Raw genomic sequence first — 27,521 nt, 5'->3', positions numbered from 1 at the left:
GGACACAAATGCTTTGAGGGGAATGACTACGGACGGGCAGGGGGTGAGGCGGGTTGAGGGGCCGCCAGCTAGTGGAGACCCACAGAGTTTAACTCCGACGCCTGCAGCCCCTCCTCCCCCCGTGCTCAGCTCCAATTCCCACCCCCCCACGCCGCCCCAAAGGCCGGGAGGAGCCTGGGGCGGGGCCAAACTGCCCCAAGAAGCGGAAGGAAGGGCTGGCAGGCACTCGAGGCCGCCGGCACCCAAACCTCCGGGGTCTCAAGCCCACAGAGGAGTAGTCTCTCCAATCCCCACACAACGGGACCCCCCCTGGTCCCACACTTTCCACCCTCCGAAACCGCCCCTCAGCGCGAGTCTCTCCGATCCCCTTCGCTAGTCACCGATAACTTCCTCTCGCCATGCCCCTCCCAACTAATGTAGACCCCGAACTCCTTCTACAGGCTCCTTTCCCACCCTACCGGCCGCCCCTCCTCACCAGGCCGTCCTTTGGCCGCCACCACAGGAATCCAAATGCTGCGCTTTTCCCGCCAAAACTCTGCCGGCGTCACGCTGTCGCAAACGCGCGCACCCCTGCCGTAAAGGAGGAGAGCGCGCGTCCCTTCGTCCCGCTGCTTTAAAGAGTGGCCATAATGGGCTTCCGGCGTTGGGAGGTTGCCCGCAATGCGTAAGCCGGCCAGCCGGGGCTTAGTTTGGAATCGAGGGGAGATCCATGCTGGAGAGGTTTAAGAATCGTCGAGCGCATCAGCGCGAAGGATCTCTGCGGCCAAACGCTAGCAGGTATCTGGTGCGTGGGCCGCTGCCGGGGGCGGGGGGGCCTCGCGCTCCTGGGCGGAGTCGAAGCCCCCTCGGACGCCAGCAAACTGAGCTGCGGGGTCCTCGTGTGCCCTCCCCGCTACTCTGGACCTGCACACCCCCCTGCCCTTTGCCTAGCGGCCGGGCAGCATTGTGCGAATTGTACTCAGACGTGCTGCTTCTGAAACTTTAAAATGCGGTACGGCTCAGGCTAGAGCTGAAAAGTAGACCAGCTGTTCCGGACCGATCCTGTGAAAAATGTTAACTTTATGGCGGGAGCGAGAAGCACCCAAAAAAGACTGGCCGCGCTGCAGTGTGGGTGGAAGACATCCAGCTGAAGCAAGCTACTCTTTTCGTAGCGTGAGGGCGTGCCAGGATAACTAGTTTTGCCTTGTTTCCGGGGTCCTAGACCATAACTTACCCCAAGCTTTTTGTGGGAGCAGCATCGCCATACCTGCTTTCCTCATTCTTAATATAAGGACAGGTGGAGGCAGAGGACTGTTTGCTTCATTTTACGATGCAGATTTTAAACGCAGAGTAACCAGTTTAAATGGGAAAGAAAATTCTGGGGAAAGGGACCTGGCTAAGAACAAAACAATGTGGAAAACCTAGGTATCCTCCCCACCCTTGACAGTAAACTAGACTGGGAGCTCAAGGTGCAGGCAAGATCATCTCCATTAAACTCTCCGGTTCTTAAAATTGGGCCACTTCCTTGAGTATAAAGCTCTTGATTGTGATACTAGTAACAGAATAAAATGAGTGTACATGTTTCCAAAAAAGCACACGTTTGTTTTGAAGCAAAGTCAGGGACAAAAAAAGCAAGGCCAGAGCTCTTAAGAGTGCTTACTGGAGAGGTTTTTAACCATGATGTCAACACTAGGCTTCATGTAATAAAGTAAATTTTCCAGGTCATTTACTGTTTTCTCTCATTTTCACATTGTTTGCTACAAAAATATAAAGTAAGGAAGAGGAGGACCTGCACAGTTCCTGTGTCTGAGTAGAATGAAGGTATCTTAGCCTGAAAAAAGAATAATGTATACAGATTTCGGGCAGAACACCAATAAAAAGATAGCATGTGAGAGAATTAGTGCACACAATAGCCTCTCTTCCCTTCTCAAACCTTACTAGAGAATAGTAAATATTTAAAAAGCAATTTAATAATAAAAATAGTAAATTTGTAAAAGGCAATAACCCACAAGATGGAGTATGAAAAATAAAGTTTTGGAAATTGAGAAGTTTCAAATGAATGATAACTTAAAAGATGAATCTTAAAAGCCAGCAATAAGAAAGGAAAGCAACTTGATTTACAGAACTCCCAAAAGGCTCAGGTTGGATTAGTGACTCTAGGTAACTGAATGCGGAGGTGAAGGTGGAGCTAAAAAGAGGATAGGTTGAAAGACTATGTAAGAAGTCTACAGTAAGGAACCTGGGAACCCCTCCCTCCTTTGTGCACCCAAGGAACTGCTCCTCCCCAAAGCTGGTGTAAGACTTGAGAGGGTAAACCCTATCCTAACTGGAGAGCATCAGGCATAGTTAAAGGCTTAATTACCCTACTGAAAACAAAGGTATTAAGTTTACGTACTGAAGGCTGAACGACAAAGCCTTCTTGCCCCACCATACTCCCAGAAACCTGCTAGCTGGGCTTATATCCCTAAGAGGATATACAAGTCTTCTTGAGGAAATCTTACCTATATAAAAGATCTAAATAATACCAATATCAGGGATTCCCTATGTAAATAATTATGTAACAACAGAAATACATTCCTATGTAACAATATGAAACTCAACCAGATCACAGGGGAGAGGCCGATGTTTAGTGAGGCCCACCCCAAACAGAACTTCCAATCCACTTTTTGCGTCCCACTATCTAAGAAGAGCAGACAACCAAGAATTTGAAAAGGTCTTTAATATGATAGATATTAAAACAAAGGAATTTTTTTTTAAAGCTTTTGGACATAAAAAAGTGACAGCAGAAAAAAAAGGAAACTAAATAGGTTAGAAAAAAGTTTAGAAAATATCCCAGAAGAAAGGATAAAGGTGGAAAACAGAAGAGTAAATATAGACTATCAGGAGACTAACCCAGTAAGTCCAACATCCAAGTACCTTAATTTTCAGAAGGAGAAGTTGCGGGAATACACAATTAAGAAAATTTCCCAGAACTGAAGAACTTCATCTGCCATAATTTTAAGTACCCAGCACAATGGATGACCCATTCCCAAGTGCATCATTGGTAAAATTTCAAAACATTACATAGTATCTTAACAGGTCTGGGGTGGGAGTTAGAGGAATGTACACATACAAAAAAATTTAAGAATCAGAATAGCACTGCAGGGGTGCCAGCGTGGCTTAGTTGGTCTGCCTTTAGCTCAGGTCATGATCCAAGCAAGGGTCCTGCTCAGTTGGGAGCCTGCTCTTCCTATCCCTGTCCCCTGGCTCCATGGCTCCATGGCTCCATGGCTCCATGCTCTCGCTCTCTATCTCAAATAAATAAATATTTTTGAAAAGAAACAAAAAATAGCACTGCAATTCTCAACAACGTTTAGAAGACAGAAAACAAGGGACCAGTATCTTTAATTCTAAGAAAAAGTTATTCCCAACCTGGAACTCTGTATATAGCTAACCTATCAACTGAGTATGACAAGAAGATATGCAAGATCTCAAGAAATTTCTCTCCCACATGTTTTTTTCTCAGGAAGGTAGGTAGAGATGATAAGACTGAAGTTAGAAGATTAACACAATATGACAGTGAAAGGATACACCAACCCAACTGGTTAGGTAGCAAATCTAGAATGTAAACCAGTCCAGACTAAAACATCAAAACAGAAGACCCTCTAAGAATGAACACCTAACAAGTCTGAACACATTGAAAGGATGATGGTACAAATGAAGGAGAGTGTGGGGAGAAATGAGCATCAAGTACAAAACACAAATGAAAAAAAAAACAAACAAAAAAACCCTCCCCCAAAAAGTAATGCCTGAAAAAAAAAAAGAAAGAAAAACCACATGGCCTAGTTGTGGAAAACCATAAAGTAAAAAATACTGATCTAATCTAAATCGTAACTGTGACAGAAGCGTAAGACGGTAAGAATATGTGTGTCCACAGGAATCACAGACTGGACAAAGAGTGACACCCTCAATTTCCACACCACCAGATGATACCTAAAACTGAAAAACCAACACATAGCAAAATAAAGCAAGTTATTTAGTGATATGGAGGTAAGTAATATGAAAATCAGCAGAGTTGAAAGTGGCTGTCTCTGGGCGGGGTGGAAAAGTGTTGTTGCTTTTTTAGAACTATGTGATTTTTCTTACACTAAGTACACTAGAACAATAAAGTGAAAAGTAAATTTTTAAAAACCATAGCTTCATGTAACCTAAAAGGCAACAATATTAAAATCATAAGACTAACAACTGTAGTGATTATCCCATATATGCTTCCGAGGAGATCACTTTAACAGTTTTTACCTGGTATTGCTCATATTGGTTAAAACAAAACAAGCTCAGAATAACCTCTTCCACTAGGGAGAAACTCTATATATTAAAACAAGTAATATATTTCTGTATAGTAAATTACATCTGAACACCAATCTAAATCTCATCCACAGGTCAAACACTTAGTATATAAATTGATTTGGAAGCTTAAGTTTCCTGGGTATACAAGAATACCTGAGCATACCCTTTAGGGGCACCATTATGACTTATCTAAAAGTCATGTAATTGCTCCTGTTTTTTAAAACAGGTAACACTGAATAGTTACCTTATATTTTTAATGACTTAGGGTTTATATACATCACTGATACATGTCTTATATTGTAAAATACATACAGTGCCCTGCTGACAAATATAAGGCTATTTGTCCGGACATTGAATATTGATGGAACTACTGTGCTTTGAGTTAAAATGTTTTTAAGTTTCTCTTCTCCTTTACTGAAGTAACGCTAGCACTATCTCCAGGTACTTGGTATTAGCAATTCCTCCCCCTAATTTATAGCTTATTTGCAAGAGCTTCAAAACCAGGTCATTGAATTTATTAGTGGTATATAACAACAACATGGGCCACATATTTAGATGAGACTGAGAGAGAAGCTCACCTTTAAATAATCACAAGAGATTTAGCAATATAAGCTGAAGGAAATGAGCAAAGAGGCATTTACTGTATCATAGATAAGAGTACTGCAAAGCTGGATTTCAAATAGAAATGTATGATTATATTTCAGCTGATTCAAAAGCACCTGACCATCAAATTCTATACATAATATTGGAGACGTTTCATCTTCTCTATGAGAACAATTTCACTGTCTGCCTTGAGTCTTCAAAACACCAAGTTATTGAGTCTCACTTAATTTATCCTTGCTCGAAAACAAAACAAAAACAAAAACTAAAAACCTAGCCAGTCCCAAAGAATACTAGTGAGATCAGGTGTGGCTAGCCACCTTCTGTCCCTCATAAAAGCAAAGAGCCTCTAAGGACAAGAGATGTTCAGAGACAAGATGGCAACACAGCTGACTTTCCTGCCCAGAAATTGTACTCCTCTGGTTCCACAAACATTTATTCATTTAATAAGCTTACTGAACACCCACTATATGCAAGACATTGTGTTAGGTGCTGCAATTTTTGAAATGACAAAACTGTTTGTACAAGTGGGATCTGAGCTACTCTTTGATAGTGTTCCTGATTTGATAGAGACAGAATGCCCTCATATGGCTCATTTAGGGAACTAAAAGCATGGATGAGGTTTACTTTCTGTCCTTCTACCAGCCCAGCACAAATTTCTGCCTTTCTCAAATCAGTCATAAGTCAAAACAAATAAGGCACATTTTAAAAAAAAAAGGTCCCCCCTTTAATTGACCAAAGTAAAGCCATGACATTTCATTTGGTAACCTGCTCAGAATTATAAAAATCACTCCATTTGGCCCAGCCCATACTGCCCAGGGCAAAACTTTCAGACAATACTAATCCCATCGTGCTCTGTTGTTATAAACTGCATATTTTAAAAAAAACATCTTCAGCGTCCTAAATGTGACGCTCAGTGCGAAGCATATCAGACAGAGGTGGACGTAACAGTTATGTCCGTGACAAGCCTCGATTATCCAGGTCCTTTACCTGCAATATAAAGATGTCATTTTTATATTTAAAATCAAGTCAGATTGGAAGAGCGTCCCTGAGTTGGGTTCTGCTGCCTGATTTGGCTTTGTGACTAAGTGAGTGCTGGTTTGAAATCAGCTACTCTCATGCTTAGCCTTTTGGAGTACTTCTGAGGAGCAGTTTAAATGATCTACCTGCCAAATACATCAAGGGTTCTCAATCTTTTCTTATGTAAGAGATGTAACACACTTCGGGGTGACTCTATGCCATAATTATTCAGTGGGAGAGAAGAAAATGTAGTGTACACGCATATACATACACATACGCATGCATGTACACACACACAACACACACACACTTCCTTTTTTCCCCCCGCCAGGCCGGATAATCGCAAAAACAGATCAAGTACAGCAGTATAGCCCCAACTAGAAAAATATCACTGTAACCACAACTAAAATGATAGCAGATTAGGGTGTCTACTCTTGAAGCACAATCTAAAATAAAAATAGTAACATTCTGAGTTGTAAGCTATTTTTCTGACTTTAGAAATGTCCCTATATTAAAAATATGTGGCCCATTTTTAAGACTAGAACCAGTCCACAAACATGAATTGCTTTTTCAGTGTAGCATCTGCTCACCTTATATATCCTGACTAGCCAGTGTTCTGTGGTATATGCTTCCTCCAGGACATCAAGTTCAAAGTCTTTATTCCCAATCTCAGCATTCCGGACACGGTCAAAGCCTGGTGGACGCTCTAGAAAGGGACAAATATAAGGAGAAACACTTCTTTCTACAGTGCTGATTTCCTAAGGAAAGAATAAATCAATTTGGTAAATCATCTACTAACTGGAATGTTATTTCTCAGCCTGAAGTTTGTTTAGAGAGTAGGGCCTACATAAAAAGACCTCAGGTAGTTAGAACAAATCAAGTGTTACCCTGACTCAAGTCCTCACCAAACTGATGCTTGAAAAAGTCCATGGAAACTATGTTTTCTAAAAGACAGGGGTTTGAGGCGCCTGGATGGGTCAGTGGGTTAAGCCTCTGCCTTCGGCTCAGGTCATGATCTCAGGGTCCTGGGATCAAGCCCTGCATCTGGCTCTCTGCTCAGCAGGGAGCCTGCTTCCCACTGCACACACACACACACACACAAACACACCCATCCTGCTGCTGCCTACTTGTGATCTCTGTCTGTCAAATAAGTAAAATTGTTAAAAAAAAAAAAAAAAAAATGGAACACCTGGGTGGCTCAGTTCATTAAGCAGCTGCCTTCGGCTCGGGTGGTGATCCCAAGGTCCTAGGATAGAGTTCCCTATCTGGCTCCTGGCTCAACGGAGAGCTTGCTTCCCCCTCCCACTCTGCCTGGTGCTTTTCCTGCTTGTACTCTCCCTCTCTGTTAAATGAATAAATAAAACCTTAAAAAAAAAAATACAGGGGGCTGATTTCCAGGCCTTCCATTCCTGAGGACTGCTACCCAGAAGCCTCTATGTTACACTAGTCACCCTTCCATGCATCAGAGAAGAACCAAACAGAAGTCAAAGGCCTGCATCCGCTTCAGGCATTGTCCCTAGTACAGAAACAAAGAATTAAAATCAAAAGCAAAGACTTAAACTAATCAGATTACTCTCTGGGCATTTATTGAAAGAAATGAGAAATCATTTATATCACTGTATCCCCCCCTTCATTCCTCTCTCCACTGCAATACCTTTTACTGAGACACAGTGAAATATAATGGTAAAAATCACAGAATCTAGAGCCAGACTGCCTGAGTTTAACCTAATTCTGCCACTAGTTCCATGATTTGGGACAGGTTAAGTTCCTTCCTCAAATTCCTCATACATAAAATGGAAATAATATTAGTTATCTATGTTTTGGGTTGTTGTAAAGGTCAAACAAGTTAACAGATGTAAAGCACGCAGAGCAGTGCCTGGCGTATGAAAAAAACTATACATATTAACATTACTGTTCTTACTAGTATTATTATGCATCACTCACTGGCTTCTGTGTAGACTTGTCCAAAGCGGTAGTAACACATCTTGTACATAAGGCAGTTGAGCAGCACTGGAGAACCCTCACGGTCCACACGGAATTCCCCAGTTGGAGTATAATAATCGTGTTCCTTAATATGTTTGCCTGTATCTGTGCTCCCTCCAATCCGGACCATCCACAAAAACTTGTTGATGTCTACAAAAAAGCAGAAAGAGAACGGCTGTGTCACAAAGTTTGCTGGAGCTAAATTACCTAATAAAAACTATTATTTATTTCCTTCCTTTTTTATTTTTTAAGTACAGTTGACATACAATATTAGTTTTATGTGTACAACATAATGAGGGGACATGTGAAAAAGCCACTACTTCTAAGAAAATCCCTCAAAATATTTTTATAATGAGAAATGGCAACACAATGTGTGGGGGTAAAATTTTTCCCCTCAAAATTTACATTTCCTATAGATTATTAAGACTTCTGAAAGCTATTGGTCCAAACTTAAGTCACACTAGAAATTACTCCCAGGTATTAGTTCGTCTGAGCCATTTCCTATAGATTATTAAGACTTCTGAAAGCTATTGGTCCAAACTTAAGTCACACTAGAAATTACTCCCAGGTATTAGTTGGTCTGAGCTGTCCAATATAGTAACTTTATCTATCAGCCACATGTAGCTACTGAAACTTGAAAAATGGCCAGTCCAGGAGCACCTAGGTGGCTCAGTTAAGCATCTGCCTTCTGCTCAAGTCACGATCCTGAAATCCTGGGATCGAGCCCCATATCGGGCTCCCTGCTCAGTAGGGAGTCTTCTTCTCCTTCTCCCACTGCCCTGTCCCTGCTTGTGGTCTGTCTCCCTTCCTCCCTCTCTCTCAAATAAATAAATAAAAATCTTAAAAAAAAAAAAAAAAAGGCGGCTAATCCAAATTAAGATGGGCTGTTAAGTATAAAGTACACACTGGATTTCTAAAAACTTAGTCCAAAAACAAAACAAGACAAGTAAAATATCTTGGTTAAATAATGATGTTTTAGATATATTCAGTTGAATTACTAAAATTCATTTCTTAGTTTCTTTTTACTTATTTTGATGTGACTAATAGAAATTTAAACAATGTATGTGGTTCCCATTATATTTCTATCAGACAGCACAGACCTAGAAAGTAGCAACTTTATCAGAACTAACATGCTATCTTCTTGACCTACAGTTGCAAAATTACAAACCTCCAAAACGTATCTATGAGAAGTCAACCATACTACCAAGGTCCATAAATACTGACACCACCAGCAACTGAGGTTATCTCTCTTAGAATGTCACCTGTGAATCTTCTCCACAAGCCTTAGGGAAATGGATGGTTAGTATAAAAAGTATTATTGATCCATAGGAAGAAAGGTTCCTACTGTACCAAGGCAAAGGGTTCCAGGGGATATCTCAGTGCTTAAGAACAGATTCTGGATCTAAACAGCCTGGGTTTGAATTTTAGCATTGCCAATTCTAGGTGGGTAACCTTGAACAAGTTACTTAACCCCTCTTGAACTTGAAATAGAGAAATAAGAGTACATACAACAAAAGGGTAATGAGTAAGAACATGTACAGCACTTAGTATACCATTTGTCACAAAGTAAGCATTCCATATATAATACTGCTTTCCTCATAAACTGTAGTGTCTGCATTCTTACCTCCATCTTACTAATGGAAAAGAGAGGCACAGAAACTTACCTACATCACACAGAGAATAAGAACCAAAAACAAAACACCAGAGAGCATCAACTGAACTATCCAGGAGTACTGAGACTGTAGTTTCCTAAAAGTTATGTCTGAAGCAAAAACCTGACAAGCTGTAAGAATGGAAGAGTATATAGCAAAAGAAACCATCAGCAACATGAAAAGGCGACCTATGGAATGGGAGAAAATATTTGCAAGCCATGTATTAACACAGGGGATTAACAGCCAACCTATATAAGGAACTCCTACAACCCAGTAACAAACCCCCCAAATAGTCTGATTAAAAATGGGCAAAGGGGGTGCCTGGGTGGCTCAGTGGGTTAAACCGCTGCCTTCAACTGAGGGCATGACCTCAGGGTCCTGGGATCGAGTCCCGCATCCGGCTCTCTGCTCGGCAGGGAGCCTGCTTCCTTCTCTCTCTGCCTGCCTCTCTGCCTACTTGTGATCTCTCTCTGTCAAATAAATAAATAAAATCTTTAAAAAAAAAAAAAATGGGCAAAGGACCTTAATAGGTATTTTCTCAAAGATATTCAGATGGCCAACCCGTACATGAAAAAGTGCTCAACATCAGTAATCATTAGGGAAAGACAAATCAAAATCACAGTGAGATATCACCTCATACCTGCTAGAAAAAACAAGAGATAGCAAATGCTACCAAGGATGTGGAAAAAGGGGTAACCTTGTATACTGCTGGTGGGCGCATAAACTGATACAACCACTATAGAAAACAGTACACAGGTTCTTCAAAAAATTAAAAATACAACTACAATATAAATTTACCTCACATATGTAAGAAGGAATACCATTCAGCCATAGAAAAAAAATAAAAAAGAAATCCAGCCATTTGCAACATGTGGATGGGTCTTGAGAGCATTATGCTAAGTGAAATAAATCAAATAGCAAAAGACAAATACTGTATGATCTCACTTATATGTGGAATTTAAAAAAAACAAACTCAGAAACAGAAACCAGAATTGTGGTTTCCACAGGCTGTGGGCGGGGAGGGGAGTAGGGGAAACCGGTTGAAGGTGGTCAAAGGTGATAAACTTCTAGTTATAAGATTAGTAAGTTCTAGGCATATAATATACAACATGATGATTATAGTTAAGAATACTGCATTATATATTTGAAGTTGCTAAGAGATTTTAAAAATTCTCATCACAAGGAAAAAAAAACTTAGACATGCGTGGGTGGCTCAGTCGTTAAGTGTCTGCCTTTGGCTCAGGTCATGATCCCAGGGTCCTGTGATCAAGCCCTACATCAGGCTCCTTGCTCAGTGGGGAGCCTGCTTCTTCTTCACCCTCTGCCGTTCTCCTGCTTGTGCTCTCTTTCGCTCTCTCTCAAATGAATAAATAAAATTTTTTAAAAAAACAAATAAATGCAATATAATTTTTATACCCAAATGCCTGTTAATCCCTTTAGAAAATGTTGTTTTTGGAACTGGTATCACATAGCATAAAAATGCTCCAAAGAGGGGTGCCTGGGTGGCTCAGTCAGTTAAGCATTTAATTTGGCTGGCATGATCTCAGAGTCCTGAGACTGGGGCTTCCTGCTCAGCCGGAGTCTGCTTGTTTGTCTCCCTATGCCCCTCCTGCTTGTGCTCTCTCTGTCTCTCTCTCAAATAGATGAATAAAATCTTTTTTTAAAAATGCTCAAAACATTTTAGAATCATCTTCAGGGCCCAAGTTTTGTACGCTTTTTAAAAAAACACTTTACTGGGGCGTCTGGGTGGCTCAGTGGGTTAAAGCCTCTGCCTTCGGCTCGGGTCATGATTCCAAGTCCAGCAGGGAGCCTGCTTCCTCCTCTCTCTGCCCACCTCTCTACCTACTTGTGATCTCTGTCTGTCAAATAAATAAATAAAATCCTTAAAAAAAAAAAAAGTTAAAAAGTCCTCACGGAAGGCATGAGCTGGAATGTTATTACCATGTAAATAATAGCAACAATCTTTGGATTTCGGGTTCATTCCTTCACTCCTTTTCATCATACAATAGCTCTTGAGTTTTTCAGAATTCTAACTAATGCAGCCCAATAATTTGAGCTTGAGAAATAAATTCAGTATGAGAAAATAAAACAGTAATTCTTTCATGATTTTCACATGAATGTTTTCACAAATGTAGATAAAGACAGTGTTCTTTTTTATCTAATTTTTTTTAAGTCTAGCTTACATATATAGATCAGAGAAATTGTCAAATCACTACTCTTTCAACAATTCAAAAACATAGCACAACATCCACAGAAAGCTTTTCTCTGTTAAAGTTTTCTTTCTGAGTCTTTCTTTACATAAACTTAACCAATGCTATCATTCTCACAATTATGCATCAATTTGACCTAACTAAATCTCCGATCATCACATTTTTATAGTCCTCATAACCAAGTGATATGAAGGAAAAGTTTCTCCATCTTCATTAAAACATCAGTATTACCATCACATACAGGCACAAATGAAAAAGATTTACTTGTAATATTGAGTGTTCGGTAAGAATGCAAAGCAACCAAGAATTTCAGACACTGTTGGTAGGAATATAAATTGGTACTACCATTTTAGAAATCTCTTTGCCAGTACCTATTAAAGCTGAAAACATACATTCCTTCTCAACTAGCAATTCCATTCTTTATTATCACCAGAAGGCAAGCACTATAATGTTCATTAAGAGCATCATTTGTGACAGTGCCAAACTGAAACCATCAACACTATAATGCATGCATTGGGGCACTTGGCTCGATTACTTAAGCATCTGCCTTTGGCTCAGGTCGTAAACCCAGCATCCCAGGATGGAGTCCAGTACTGGGCTCCTTAATCACTGGGGAGTCTCCTTCACCCTCTGCTTCTGCCCCCACTCCCTTGTGCACACACACGTGCACACTCTCTCAAATAAATAAGTTCTTTTTAAAAAATAAAAAGTAGATGGGGCGCCTTGGCGGCTCAGTGGGTTAAAGCCTCTGCCTTCAGCTCAGATCATGATGCCAGGATCCTGGGATCGAGCCCCAAAGAGCCTGCTTCCTCCTCTCTCTCCCTGCCTGGCTCTCTTGCCTACTTGTAATCTCTGTCTGTCAAATAAATAAATAAAATCTTTAATAAATAAATAAATAAATAAATAAAAAATAAAAAGTAGGGGCGCCTGGTGGCTCAGTGGGTTAAGCCTCTGCCTTCTGCTCGGGTCATGGTCTCAGGGTCCTGGGATCAAGCCCCACATCGGGGAGTCTGCTTCCCTTCCCCTCTCTCTCTCTGCCTGCCTCTCTGCCTACTTATGATCTCTGTCAAATAAATAAATAAAATCTTTTAAAAATAAATAAATATAAAAATAAAAAGTAAAATGCATATATTATGCTATACTCACACAATAGAATACTCACAGGAATGAGAATTAAGAATTTTTTTTTATTTTTATTTTTTTTTAAAGATTTTATTTATTTATTTGACAGACAGAAATCACAAGTAGGCAGAGAGGAAAGCAGAGAGAGAGAGGAGGAAGCAGGCTCCCTGCTGAGCAGAGAGCCCGATGTGGGACTTGATCCCAGGACCCTGAGATCATGACCTGAGCCGAAGGCAGCGGCTTAACCCACTGAGCCACCCAGGCGCCCAAGAATTTTTTTTTAAAAGATCTTATTTATTGGGACGCCTGGGTGGCTCAGTGGGTTAAGCCGCTGCCTTCGGCTCAGGTCATGATCCCAGGGTCCTGGGATTGAGTCCCGCATCAGGCTCTCTGCTGAGCGGAGAGCCTGCATTCCTCTCTCTCTCTCTCTCTCTGCCTGCCTCTCTGCCTACTTGTGATCTCTCTCTGTCAAATAAATTAAAAAAAAATAAAAAATCTAAAAAAAAAAATCTTAAAAAAATAAAAATAAAAAAATAAAAGATCTTATTTATTTACTTGAGAGAGAGTGAGAGAGAGCGGGATGAAGGGCAGAGGGAGCAGCAGACTCCCTGCCGAGCACAGAGTCCAATCCGGGACTCATTCCCAGGATTCCAGGATCATGACCTAAGCAAAAGGCCAACTGAGCCACTCAATTAGTTGAGAATTAACTGAGCCCTGAGAATTAAAAAATTATTATGACCTGCAACATGAGTGAAACTTACAAACACAACACTGACCAAAAGAGCCAGAAACAAAGAGTATATACTGTACTACCCCATTTACAAAGTTCAAAAACGGGCAAAACTACCCAAATATATATATATTTGTCAAAACTTACCAAATTACAGATTTAAATATATGCAGTGTATAATATGTTAAAATGCTTCAATAAATCTGTTTAAAAAACGAACAAATGGCATTAGAAACCAAGATAGTGGTCACCCTTAAAGGACTGGACAGTGGGGATAGACAGATGCATGATGTATGAAGAAGAATTCTAGGACATGAGTAATGTTCTGTTTCTTGATCTGGGCGCTAGTTACATGGATATGTTTCCCTTGTGAAAACTGATCATGCTATATATTTACAATATCTGCATATTTCTTAAATGTTCAATGTGAAATTCACTTTAAAATTTGGATAATTGGGGACGCCTGGGTGGCTCAGTTGGTTAAGCGGCTGCTTTCGGCTCAGGTCATGATCCCAGCATCCTGGGATCAAGTCCCACATCAGGCTCCTAGCTTGGCAGGGAGCCTGCTTCTCCATCTGCCTCTGCTGCCACTCTATCTGCCTGTGCTCGCTCGCTCACTCTCTCTCTCTCTAACAAATAAATAAATAAAATCTTTTTTAAATAAATAAATTAAATTTGTATAATTGAAACCTCTTCATCTTAGCACTTTCTTTCCACTTTGTCAAGTGTCTCGTGTGCTACTTCCCTTATTTTCAAAGAAAAAATTTACAATATAATCCAAATAATGACATTCATTTTTCTGCCAGCATTAAACATACTTCCGTGCAACTCTGTAGGCAATAAAAGGTTGACTGACTGAAAGCAGTTATTTAACAGTGGTTAGTGCTAAGATTTTGAGAAATTACCTCTTTCTACCACATATAATGTATACGTTCACATATATAAAAATACATATATACATATACAAATATTTTATGTAGTATTTGGCTATACTGTGTTTATTAAAAAACCTATAAATGATTACACACAAACAGTGCTGGTACAATTGTTGAAGTTCAAGTCTGTGGACACATGTCCCTGCTATCATCATTCTTCCTGTGCTTAAACAAGACACACATGGAGATCAGTCTTTAAACGTTATACTTGGCACTTTATATGTAGTATATATAGAGATATATAATCTAAAATTTAAACATCTCTAAGAAGCAGTATTCAAAGAAAATTAAGATTAAAAATATGAGGTAGTTATTAAACGCAAGAAAACAAAATGCATTCTTTTAGGTAAGAATGTAACCATGGTATGGCTGACTCAGCAATGAGTGTTTACATAGTCAAATTTTGAAAATCCTTTATCTGGATTTAACCAGAAATTAAAAACTGACCCCACAAAGAAGAATCTAGTGGAAAAGGAGGAAATGGGAGTAATAAAAAGAAGGAAATTTCTTCTCTAAAATTCTAAGTGGATACAGCATATCTAAAATAATCAATGAATAGAGGAACATGAATATTTTTAGAAATAGGAACATGAGTACAAGAAGAAACAACTGAAGAAATCATTGCCTCTGGAAACTGATATCATAGGGAGTATAGGTTTGGGGACTGGGTAGTAGCTACCACTTTTCATTATAAACCTTCAAAAGTGTTGAACACTTTCAAGTATAAAATAAGGTATTGCTTTAGTTTAAGTTGTTTTAAGGGAGAGAACCACACTTTGACAAGTCTTCTAAAAATATGGTTTTACTATTAATCATAGAGAACACAGTAATATATGCCATACACACACACACACACTCACACACACACACATAAATATGAAACATTTTAAGCTGGCATATGAAATCTATGGCTTAAACCCATTAAAAATGCTAATTCGTAAGTTCATTGTCAGATGCCTTATGTTCTTTTTTTTTTTAACACTGTATTTTGCTTTGCTATTACTTTTTGTTTATTAGATTTATAACAGACTATGAAATGAACACCACAAAGGTTCAGCTAATTAAGCTTTATGTTCTTTGTTTACTGGTTGTGGAACTATTCCTAGGTCTTTAGACAATTATAGCATGCCATACCTATCTGAGAAATTTTACTTTTACCTCTTACTTATTGAAAACAAACAAACAAACAAAAATATAAACCCTAAAGCTATACTTAGGAACTTCCCCAACCAATATGTTGATATTAGTAAAACAAAACAAAACAAACGGAAAAACTGGAGATTCATCTAGTTTTCTTAGAATCTATGACCTGTAGTTAGAAATAGAATCAAATACATACCATCAGAGGAATACCCAGTAAGGCCTCCAAAAATGACTAGCACATAGCTAACATCAAGCTCCCTCATGATCTCATAGGCTTTTTCTTCTGTGGATGCCATTGCCTAGAAAAATAGATGCGCATTTCTCAGAGCAGAATTCCAAGTCATATAATCCCTCAGAGAGAAATATTCCCAACTAGACCCTGTGCGCCAAACACTCAAATGATTCCTTCATCTTACCTGCCCTACTCGAGAGATATGGGTATTATTCCATGTGTTATTGTCTACTAAAATTGTCCGATTCGCCATAGCCGTAATTTGGTAGCCATAATCCCACCATGACATGACCTTCGCATCCTGAAAAAAGAATGGGAAATGAAAATAAGCTTGCTGCCTCCAAAAATCAAATACAAGAAGAGACCTGGAAGGGCATCTGATAGTACGTGAAGCAATGCCTAGCCAGAAAATAAATCTTGGCACTTGGTCCTACATTTATAATATAATCATGAAATCTCAGGGCAAATTATATAATCCAACATTCCCAATACTTTCATCTCAGATCACCTTATATAAACAAGCATAATAGGATGGAAGGTATAGGGGACTGTGTAATATTTCCAAATAATCTGGTGTCATGAGGTAATTACATTAAATAAATGATCTTTAACAATACACAAAAAGTAGTTAATATCAGAATGGGGGGGAATATAAGCCACAGAATATAATGGGCAAGAGTTTAAAAATTCTTACAGCTTTGATTAACAGTATAACTCAGAAGGGTTATTTCCAATAGCTTTGCAAAGAAAACCACTTCAGATTCTCAAAAGGTATAAACAAAAATGTTAAAAGTGCTTATCATCAGGTGATGACTTTATGCAAAATTTGTTACCTTTTTTTCTTGCTTCTATTTTCTGATTTCTTTTACAATTAGGGTGGTCTGCCTCATGATAAAATCACCTCGCTGTCAAAGTGTAGATGATTACACCAGTAAGGATACTGAAAAAGTCCTGAATTGAATGGAGGCTGACCATCAGGGCTCATTCAACACCCGGGTTCTATAGTTCAAATTTCTCCAGGTTTTCTACCCATCTAAAAGCTATACAATTCACTATCACGGTAAATGTCTCCCACTTCCCCATACCCCTCAATCCAACTCCTCCTAAATTTTTACCTCTGGAGTATTGTGACGAAGCCAATAGTAAGCTTCTCGAAAGTCATCAAAGATGATCCTACTGCCATCCCCACCACGGGCAGACAGCACAATGGAGGGAGAAGAGTAGGCCTCACTGGTCACCCAGGTTGAATGAAAGGTGTAAGTAATAAGAAAGAAAGCCATGACCAGTATCATCCCACTTGCCACCTAAACAAGGAAGAATTGTGTTGTAAAGCAAATTAGATTTAAACAACTCAGAACAGCTTCTTACACACAATATAGATGAGATGAAGCAAAACAAGTCAGGGGCTATACAAGTCCACTCTGACTACTATGACAATATTCCCACACCCAAAATACACACACACACACACACACACACACACAGAATTTCCCAAGCCTGTTCTTAGTGTTGCTTAATTCTCACTTCATTCTTAATAGGGTAAGTGGAATCCTGTTGCTTCTTGCTCTTCTTGTCTGGACGACTTATATCCAAATTCTTCATGTAAGTGGACAGCACTTGGGAGACTCCAATGCCAGAAAGAATGCACATAACAGGTGCCAACACTAGCATAAGACGCACCTGTAAGAGACAGGAAGCAAACAAAAACAGTCTAATCGGAGTTTTACAAATTACAGATTTCAACCTATCATGACACCAGTTCAGTGGTTTTCAACAAACATGATTTCTCAAGAAAAAAATATGAGAATATACTTGATATATCTACAGTAGAAGAATGTATTTCTTAAACTGTTTTCAGTTATATATGTATTTGTGTCCCAAATAATGGTATGTTAAAGAATGTATTTAACTATGGTTTAAGAAGCACTGTTTTACAACAATATATAAAATCTCTCCGCTTTCAACAGTCTAACACTTGACAATCTTCCCAAGGCTTTAAGGGGAAAATATCAACTCTTTTCCTAAAACACACAGAAAGAAAGGGGAAGAAACCTGCCCACAGCCACTTTCTTCAACAGAGTGTATGTACCCCTTCCTGACACAAGGTTATGAAGCCAAGAATGCCAGGCCCCATAACCAGAATGTATCAGTCCGTTATACACCCTTGAGAAGGAGCAGCAACAGTGAGCAGCTTTACAACCCAACCCCTAAAATGCTCCGAGGGAAACACATGCACACTCATCAGTACATTCTGAATCCTGCCATGCCCCTCAGAGTAAGGGGCAAGGATGTTATGACTGAGGGCATTCCTCACCATGACAGCCGAAAAGTACATGCTGGTCACACCATACATGATGATGAAAATCCGGGCATCAGACAGGTTGCTAAAGCAGTAATAGAGACCAACTGCAAAAGTAAAAATAAAAAGAAGTAATAAGCAGCTACAATAAATAATCATAGACTCATGCAAGGATGTTTACTACAGAACTCCTTAAAATACCAAAAAGTCAGAAAACACCTATATCCAACATAAAAGATCTAATTTTTTTTTTTAATATTTTATTTACTCATTTGACAGACAGAGATCACAAGTAGGCAGAGAGGCAGGCAGACAGAGAGGGGGAAGCAGGCTCCCTGCTGAGCAGAGAGCCTGATGCGGGGCTCAATCCCAAAACCCTGGGATCATGACCTGAGCGGAAGGCAGAGGCTTTAACCCACTGAGCCACCCAGGCGCCCCGAAAGATCTAATTTTTATAGTATATTTATGTAAGAGAATATAATACATCAATTAAAGTATTGCTGCAAGATATTATGGACCATTTGCCTTCTTACTTATCTCTGTACTTGTAAAAACAAATAATATATTTAAATATCGTATCTCTAAAATAATACTCAATAACAGAAATTATGAATCTTTATAAAATGAAAAAAATTGGGGAGAAACTTTATCATCTCATTTTTATTCAATAAATTAACTGGATGAGGGGGCCTGGCTGGCTCAGTCAGAAGAGCATGTGACACTGGATCTCAGGTTCATGAGTTTGAGCCCCATGCTGTGTGCAGAGATTACAAAAAAAAAAAAAATTAATAAAAAAATTAACTAAGGGGTGCCTGGACAACTCAATCAGTTATGGTCATGATCCCAGGGTCCCAGGATCAAGCCTTGCATAACACTCCCTGCTCCGCCGGGAGTCTGCTTCTCTCTTTGCCCCTCACCTCACTTGTGCTCTCTCTCTCACTCTCTCTCAAATAAAATCTTGCAGAAAAACAAAAAAAAATAACCCTAAAATAAATAAATAACTGGATCAATATATATCAAAATGTTAACAGTAGCAATAGGAATGTGAAGAAAACTGAAATGTTTATGTTTTTAAACTTGTCTATATTTTTTACAAAAGACAACTTAATTTCATAAGAAAAAAATTAGAAGTTATATTACTTTAAAAAAAAAAAAGGAGGAAGCACCCCACCTCTAGTAAATCCAAAAACGTATCTGGATTGGCTAGAACATAAGTAGCTGAGTCTTTACAATCAGCCACGCCTATTCTCAAACTTCAATACTGCTAAGGAATAAACAAAGAATCATGGATGGGGGATGAGAGAGAGAGGTACACTGAAAGTACTCAAAAACCAAAACCAAAACCTGAATCCAAATGCAAGCTGAATTTTAACTTATAACACAAATGAACAGAAAACTATAAGGCTCTGAACTTGCCAGCATCTCTAACTGTTCAACTTCTGACTTCTACTCTGCCTCAAATATTAGAAAAAATGCTTAGCCATCCTTTGCATGGCATAGGGTAAAGGGGAAAGAACAGAAACAACAAAACACAAGGATGGGGTAATTTACTTATTTAAATCAAATGGTCTTTTTTTTTTTTTTTTAAGATTTTATTTATTTATTTGACAGAGAGAGAGAGATCACAAGTAGGCAGACAGAGAGAGGGGGAAGCAGGCTCCCTGCTGAGCAGAAAGCCCAATGTGGGGCTCGATCCCAGGACCCTGGGATCATGACCTGAGCTGAAGGCAGAGGCTTTAACCCACTGAGCCACCCAGGTGCCTTTAAATGGTGTTTCTTACAAAAGAAGGCCACCTGAGAACAAGGCAGACAAACCTGGAAACATGAAGACCAGAAGCTGAAGATCAAAATAGTACGAGGACCAGGTCGTGGGCTGGTGTTCAGACACAGAAGCAATGATGGGGATGTTGTTCTTAGCATAAGAAGGATCCAGCAGTGAGTAGAAACGCCCTGTCCAGGGAGATATTTTTCCTGGCAGCAAAGAAGCAACAAACGTTTCACAATCATTCCTGAAACAAAATAACCTCTGATCCTAACTAACCACAATTTTCCATTTTAATAAGCGTCTCTGAGACAGAGAAGGATTAGGTTTTTGTTAAAATGCCATCATTACTTTCAGAATATCATTCCATCCTTTCTTTCAAAGTTGAGAGTACTTTTTGTCAGCACAGCTAGCAAAGTAAAATCTGGCTGTACATGAACTCAGAGATGGGAGGCAAAAGTGCATCCTCCAAGGGTTTTAGGTCAAATTTGGCGACCATGGCCAACTCTATAAACTAAGTCAGCTCCATCCTCCAGTGCTGCTCCGAAGTAGACAATACATAGAGACATGGGCAGTATCAGATCAACTCAGAAGTGAGGAAAACGTGGCATGCTCAACAGCCATGGGTTAGTGCCTATGGGATTAGACAAGGCCATGTTTGTAGGATATGGCCAGCGGTATTGATTTTTCCCACCCTACCAAGAAGAAAGGAAAAAAAAAAAAAAAAAGAGGAGAAAAACTAGCAAGGTGAGATACAGTCCTTTCACCAAGTGTGTTTCTGACATTAAGAGCTACTCTAACAAGACATTCTACACAGAATCCAAACACTGGGGTGACAAGTGGACTGAATGTGAGGAAGCAGAACTTTATAATCTTGGGAGGAAAAGAATGACTCTTTCTGTGGTCAAGAAATAACCTATATTTTTGAAGTTTACTACATGTTCCATACCCATTCACACAAGCTGTGAGCCTTCCCTACCTGTCAGCATGAGGAGAGCTCCCACGGTGAGAAGGACAAAGCCTACCAGGGAGATGACACTTCGGAAAAGAACTTCAAACTGCTGTGGATTCAACTTGCTGCGCAGATAATCCACGAAGGCATGGATCTGGCAGAGACCAAAGACCCCAAAGGCCGCCATGTGCTCTGATGAAAGGACGGGCTGTAGGTAAAAGCATGTATGTGACAATGCTGAAAAGCACTGGATCCAGCCTAGACCTGAATTATCCTGACCTAGTTTGGACCAAACAAAGGGTCAAATGAGTTCTGAGGCTCAGAGGATTTAGCCAATGGAGGGAAGGGTCTAATTCACCCACCGCATTTTCCAAGGAGTACTTGGGGTCCTCCAAAGCATGCCATACGTTATCATTATCATACCTCTGGCCTTTGCTCAGGCTATTTCTTTAGCCTAGATAGCAATTTTCTCATTTTTCCACAATTTGCGTCCACAGAAATTCTCATCATTCAAGGCCCAATGCAAATACCACTTCGCCTGATCTGCCAAACTGAAATCCATTATTCCCCTCTATGTTCAATGCACTTTAGATCTCTTCCATTACTTACTAATTCTTTCTTTGCTTAGATCAATGGTTCTCAAACTAGTGAGCACCATAACCATGGGGAAAGCAAAGACGAGAGTGTTAAGACAGATTGTGGAGTCCTCACCTAGAGTTTGATTCAGTGGGTCTCTGATGCAACCCCAGAATTTATATTTTTTTAATAAAAAATTTGGAGTTAATTTGCTTCTTCAGAATACTGAAATTTTTATTATTATTTTTTGTAATCTCTATACCCAACATGGGGCTCAAACTCACAAGCCCAAGATCTTCAAGCGGCATGCTCTACTGAGTCAGCCAGCTGCCCCCAGAATTTGCATTTCTAACAAGTTCCTAGACAGTGCTGGTCCAGGAAATACATTTCCAGAATTGTTATATTACCGAATATAGACATCTGCCTGTTTTTCCTTCCCTGCAAGACTATAACACCCTTAAGGACCAGGACTGTATTTTTAATTTTTATATTTCACTGATTAGCAAACTGCATACAGCAGGTGATCAGTAAAGAAACACTGCTGACCTCTGAATAAGAGTCCCATTTCTATCAGAATTTTACATGAGAAATCAAACAAACCACTTAATTCTTTGGTTTCACAGTTGTGTCTTAACACTATGAGTAATGTGGTTTAAACGTTTGTGTTCTGCTTCCTAAAGGACTTTCACACAGGCCCCATCAAGAAGTTCAAGGATCATTACTAATACAGGGACTCATCAACATTAAAAAGGACTGGAAATAACTTTGCATTTACATCAACTCAGCTCAAAATGTCTCTCCTCCAACAAACCTAAGCCAAATTAACAGTCATTCAATTCTAACTTTATGCAACAAATCTCAACGCACCCTGGAAGCAGACTTTAATGAACAATGATTCTGTTGCTTCAATTAACACGACAGTCCAAGGTTAGACTATGAGTAAGTCTTACTCTCTTCATCAGAATCCAAGATAAATTAAGCTAGTTGGAGCTGTTTAGAGAACACAGAAGAAGATAAAACTCTACTTGGGCACCTGGGTGGCTCAGTGGGTTAAAGCCTCTGCCTTCGGCTCAGGTCATGATCTCAAGGTTCTGGGATCGAGCCCCGCATCGGTCTCTCTGATCAGCAGGGAGCCTACATCCTCCTCCCTCTCTGCCTGCCTCTCTACCTACTTGCGATTTCTGTCTGTCAAATAAATAAATAAAATCTTAAAAAAAAAAAAAAAAAAAACTCTACTCAGTCTAGGGCTCACCTGAAAACCCACAAAGGAGATCTGCATGGAAAGAATGGTGCCCAGGCAGTAAACAGTACAGTAGGCCACATAGATCCGATGGGAGAAACGTCCTGTGAGCATCAGCACCAGTACATGAAGAGGAATCAAGTTGATCAAGAACACATAACCTCCCCATGAAGAGACCTATGACAGGATAAAAAAGAACAGTTCCTCTCAGTACTCCTCCTCAGACCCCACTATAACTTCGGGTATTACCTGTGACCTTACAAAGAACATCTCTTTACAATCTTCATTTATGCCAAGTGGCTTAAAGAGCTTAAATAACTGACTTCTTTAAATAGGAAAATCAAATTCATACCTATTACTGTAACTCAATCCCCTATTCTCTATACCTTCTGCCATCATGATCACAAAAGTAGTACAGAACCCTCAGGGTTAATCCAGATGCAATCGATTATAATGTTATAGGGAGGATTTAAGGATTCATAGCAAGTAGAAGCAGTTAAGAGAAGTCTAAGTGAACACATAAGACTGAACAGGAAAAAATATAACCAATATGTACCCATAGGACATATGGTATCTGGAAAACTTTAAAAATTAAAACATTACCTCTGCCTTGCTATTACACAATGGACGGATATCCACACCTGCCTTGGACTGGGCTTTGTAGGGACACAAGAGACAATAAAGACTTCTAGCCTCCAATTCATGGTCTCAAAGCCCAAGAGCTATTTCCAGTTTCTATCAGTTGATCCCAACAGAGACACTCATGGAAGAAAGGAGTGAAAAGTTACCATGTAGAAATAAGCAAGGGCACACTTGGCCGCCCAATAGATGGAACCAGTCTTTACTGCTTTGATCCACATGTAGTAGGTGAGTAGCATGCAAAAGATGGCAATTCCTGCAGAAAGAACAGAGTAACAATTCAATAAAAGGCCATACTGGCACAATGTTTAATAACACTATTCTGGGGGGTCTGGGGGGCTCAGTGGATAAAGCCTCTGCCTTCGGCTCAGGTCATGGTCTTAGGGTCTTGGGATCGAGCCCCGCATCGGGCTCTCTGCTCAGCAGGGAGCCTGCTTCCTCCTCTCTCTCTCTCTGCCTGCCTCTCTGACTACTTGTGATCTCTGTCAAATAAATAAATAAAATCTTTAAAAAAAAAAAAAAGAAAGAAAAGAATACTATTCTGGCAGTGCCTAGGTGGCTCAGGTGGTTAAGGGTCTGCCTCGGCTCAGGTCATGATCCCAGGGTCAGGCATCAGGCACCTTCACCCTCTGACCCTCCCCCATGCTTGTCCGTTCTCCATGATTAAATAAATAAATAAAATCTTAAAAAAAAAAAAAAAAAAAAAGAATACCCATTTCTTAGGGCACCTGACTAGCTCAGTCAATTAAGCATCTGCCTTTGGCTCTGATCATGATCCCAGAGCACTGGCTCCATGCTCAGCAGGCAGTCTGCTTCTCCCTTTTCCTCTGTGCCTCCCCACCACTCATGTTCTCTCTCACTCTCTCAAATAAAAAATAAAATATTTTTAAAAATATATAATAGGGACACTGGGTGGCTTAGTTTCTTGAGCTGCTGCCTTCAGCTCAGGTCATGATCCTAGGGTCCTGGGACCGGGTCCCACAACAGGCTCCTTGCTCAGTGGGGAGCCTGCTTCTCTCTCTGCCTCTGCCTGACATTCTGCCTGCTTGAGTGCTGTCTGCTGTCTCTCTCTCTCTGATAAATAAATAAATAAAATATTTAAAAAAATAAATTTAAAAAAATGTATAGCAATAATAAAATCTTTTAAAAAAAATTATTCATTTCTCTTATCTAGAAAACAAAGTAAATGATTACAATGTTAAAATATTAGTAACATTCAACACTAAACTAACTCTACTTTTATAAATCCAGAGAAGAGCAAAAGGCCTTACATAAGGAAAATTACTAGCTACCTTTCTGGAGGAAATGACAGAAAGAGAGATTATAAATTTGTCTGAGTCCCTTCCTCCCATTTGTAATCTTCTCACCCAGATACCATTTTTGCTACTGCTAACATCAGATATGAACTCAGATTCTACTGCACTTCCTCAAGATCTACTGAATAATGAGATGAACAGATCATCTTCAGCATTTTAAGTCTTACCTTCATTATCATAGGAGCCAGCCACAGATCGGGAGATATATCCAGGAACTACAGCAATCATGGCAGCAGCAAGAAGCCCAGCCCCTGCGTCCTTTAAGAAAAGAGGGGTAACAGGAAGTTAACATCATTCACTCCTGACAGACGAGGATCCACTTGTCCATTCTACTTAAAATGGGCCAAGAGAACAGTCCAACAGTTTCCAAGGTAGAAGTGATGCTAGAAGTGCTAGAAATGTTCACAGCACGAGAAAGCTAAAAACTTCACAAGCAATTCCCCATGATAAGACCAGTTTCTCTGAAACGGAATACACATCTGCTAAGGACAGACAAATTATGTAAGCTGTCAGACATCATACACTGCCCCAGAATGGGCTGTTTGGCTGGAGTATTCCCAGGCTTATGAATACTATCCCTAACAATATCTGCACACTGCTGAACAGTCACACCTCTAAAAGGTATGCAAGGATAATCAAAGGAAGACAATTATTACCTAGTCAAAAAGCCAAAAGGTGATCATCTATCTGGACTAAAGCTGACAGGAGCTTGGATAATCAAGTTGTAATATCACAAAGCAATCTGTGAGCTCAGAAGAGAGGAACAACAAAATATAACTCATCACTCCAAAAGCGAGTAAGGACTTGTCTGTTGAAAGAGTCAGATTTGGAAGAAGGGCAGCAAAGAGAAGGATGAAAAGGTTTCCAAACTAAACTCAAGTGTCCCAAGACCTCCTACTAGTTTATCACCTCTCAGGTATCTCCCTGACACCATAGCCACAAACTAAGAATAGCATCCAAGAAGCCAGGATCAGCAATCTGAAACCTAGAAATAGAGAGTCAGTACTGTGAAGCCTACTACAACAGTGGTTTAATAATTGTTAAATAATGTTTAAAAAAATCAACAAATAATGGCTAAATGTGCACTGCCAGTAGGAAATATTAACCATTTTGGAACACTTCCTGTGTTTTTCCTCTCCCTTAGGTTGTAAGAACTTCAAAATCTAAAGCTCACATTTCACATTTTAAATGTTTTTCTTTTCCTTATGTAGAAATTTACATTTGGCCTTCAAATGTTCTCTCTAAGAACAAACAGTTGTTAATACAGAGAAACCACATATTCTAAGGAAGGGACTGGAGTGAACCCAGTAATTCAGCCTCGCCAAAGCTGTCTTTAGTCTCTGGCTCCCTGCCCTTCTCTGGCCCTTGGTCCCCCACCCTCTAGCATCTACTAGAGGGGTTCAACATTCATTCCCAAGCCTATCACCCCAAATCCTTCACCTTGAGCTCTTTGGTAAGGTGGTACGTGACGATAGTGGTGAAGGAAGAGAAGAGAGGGGCCAGGAACACACAGACATTCCGAATGTCGATGGTGATGTGGAAAAAATGGAGTACATGGTAGATTGCAGCAGAAGTGATCATTAAGCCTGTAACAGGAAGAAGAAAACCCATTTGGTTATCTTAGTGAGACAATGAACTTAAGGGAAAAAGAAAGAGAAAACCGAAGTATCAATAAAGTGGTAACACAGACCCAGACAAACCATCAGAAATACTAACACAGAAACTGTGGTAGGCCTATAAATTCCAGAATTTATGAAAATTCAGCCATCCCCAACTCCCAGACATGTTCTCCTGTATACATAAGATCCATTTTTAGGAATCTATAATCAGAATGAAGTTACAGTCATCACAAAACGAAGATATTAAAAATAAGGGAAACTGCTCCATAATATAGAAATGCCTTCTCTTAAAAAATTTTTTTAAAATCCTGTTCCTCTCACCTGGATAAATTGTTCCTCCAATGATTCGTCCCAAAGGGTACCAGGCCCGGTCATCAAACCAGTTATGGAATTTATAAAATCCCTCTTCAGCCAGGAACCGGGTAGTCCGATAATTAAAGTATCTATGGCAAGAAAGAAATGATGTGGGTCTCCTCCCCTTCGTACTCAAACACTTGTACCAATTTGAAGAGAATTTTGTTCCTCAGGTTTCACCACTGAGAAACTTAACTATTACTCTAATAAAAATCAATTTGGTACCAAAAATTATGCCAAGAATGAAAATCATTTTATATTACCCTAAGTCCCCTCAATTCTATCCTTGTCTCAACTAACGCACTGCTTCTCTAAGAAGGAACTGCCACTGGAGCCTAACTCAAGCAGGATACTTCTTCACCAGCATGACAATTAGCAGGCATAAGCACCAGTCAGAGAATTGAAGCACCAAACACAAAACAGCTGAGATGCAGGCACCAATAAATTTGGCCCTTTCCAAGAGACACGAACATACAAAAGAACATTTGATGCCACACAGGAGTACATAAGGACAACTTCAAGTGATCAGCACCTCTGAAGATGTTGATATAACACCCACACACCTTATCATTTTTTTAATCAACTAAGTAACACAAACTTTTTTTTTTTTTTTTTTTTTTTATTAGCCAGAGGGAGACACAGCGAGAGAGGAAATACAAGCAGGGGAAGTGGGAGAGGGAGAAGCAGGCTTCCAGCCAAGCAGGGAGCCCGATATGAGGCTCGATCCCAGAACACTGGGATCATAACCCAAGCCAAAGGCAGATGGTTAATGACTTGAGCCACCCAGGCGCCCTGTAACAAAAACTTCTTAATGAGTGCTTAAACTTACAAC

At 39.8% G+C, this 27,521-nt stretch overlaps 2 protein-coding genes and 1 long non-coding RNA gene across 6 annotated transcripts in view; 1 reads left to right on the top strand and 2 right to left on the bottom strand.

The window, feature by feature from the left end:
* The window catches only part of CHEK1 (checkpoint kinase 1), a 34,495-nt gene extending 33,912 nt beyond the window's left edge, over positions 1 to 583 (bottom strand). Inside the window, exon 1 of the mRNA XM_032360480.1 lies at positions 476 to 583. The gene's annotated coding sequence lies outside the window, so the exon portion shown is untranslated. The remainder of the gene's footprint in view (positions 1 to 475) is intronic.
* Positions 584 to 591: 8 nt separating this feature from the next.
* LOC116600323 lies at positions 592 to 26,920 on the top strand. Of its 4 annotated transcripts, XR_004289590.1 has the most exons (4): positions 692 to 777; positions 3,896 to 4,008; positions 9,061 to 9,207; positions 9,518 to 9,919. It is a non-coding gene; the product is annotated as an uncharacterized LOC116600323 (long non-coding RNA). The 4 variants fall into 4 exon arrangements; XR_004289591.1 differs by lacking the exons at positions 9,061 to 9,207; positions 9,518 to 9,919 and adding an exon at positions 24,772 to 26,920 and having other exon boundaries at positions 592 to 777; XR_004289588.1 differs by lacking the exon at positions 9,061 to 9,207 and having other exon boundaries at positions 593 to 777.
* Positions 5,326 to 27,521, bottom strand: part of STT3A (STT3 oligosaccharyltransferase complex catalytic subunit A) — a 28,960-nt gene continuing 6,764 nt past the window's right edge. The window contains exons 4-18 of the mRNA XM_032360479.1: positions 26,657 to 26,778; positions 26,157 to 26,302; positions 24,884 to 24,974; positions 23,550 to 23,656; positions 22,774 to 22,938; positions 20,973 to 21,153; positions 20,047 to 20,202; positions 18,247 to 18,338; positions 17,457 to 17,612; positions 17,048 to 17,236; positions 16,117 to 16,233; positions 15,897 to 15,999; positions 7,870 to 8,058; positions 6,516 to 6,631; positions 5,326 to 5,895 (exon numbers count right to left, since the gene is read on the bottom strand). Of these exons, the coding sequence (XP_032216370.1) occupies positions 5,857 to 5,895; positions 6,516 to 6,631; positions 7,870 to 8,058; positions 15,897 to 15,999; positions 16,117 to 16,233; positions 17,048 to 17,236; positions 17,457 to 17,612; positions 18,247 to 18,338; positions 20,047 to 20,202; positions 20,973 to 21,153; positions 22,774 to 22,938; positions 23,550 to 23,656; positions 24,884 to 24,974; positions 26,157 to 26,302; positions 26,657 to 26,778 (1,969 nt within the window). The 3' untranslated portion in view covers positions 5,326 to 5,856. The remainder of the gene's footprint in view (positions 5,896 to 6,515; positions 6,632 to 7,869; positions 8,059 to 15,896; positions 16,000 to 16,116; positions 16,234 to 17,047; positions 17,237 to 17,456; positions 17,613 to 18,246; positions 18,339 to 20,046; positions 20,203 to 20,972; positions 21,154 to 22,773; positions 22,939 to 23,549; positions 23,657 to 24,883; positions 24,975 to 26,156; positions 26,303 to 26,656; positions 26,779 to 27,521) is intronic.

This window comes from Mustela erminea, chromosome 9, assembly GCF_009829155.1.
Source record: "Mustela erminea isolate mMusErm1 chromosome 9, mMusErm1.Pri, whole genome shotgun sequence".
NCBI classification, from domain to species: domain Eukaryota; kingdom Metazoa; phylum Chordata; class Mammalia; order Carnivora; family Mustelidae; genus Mustela; species Mustela erminea.
Note: the sequence above shows the minus strand (reverse complement) of the source record. Positions and strands in the feature narration are given on the sequence as shown.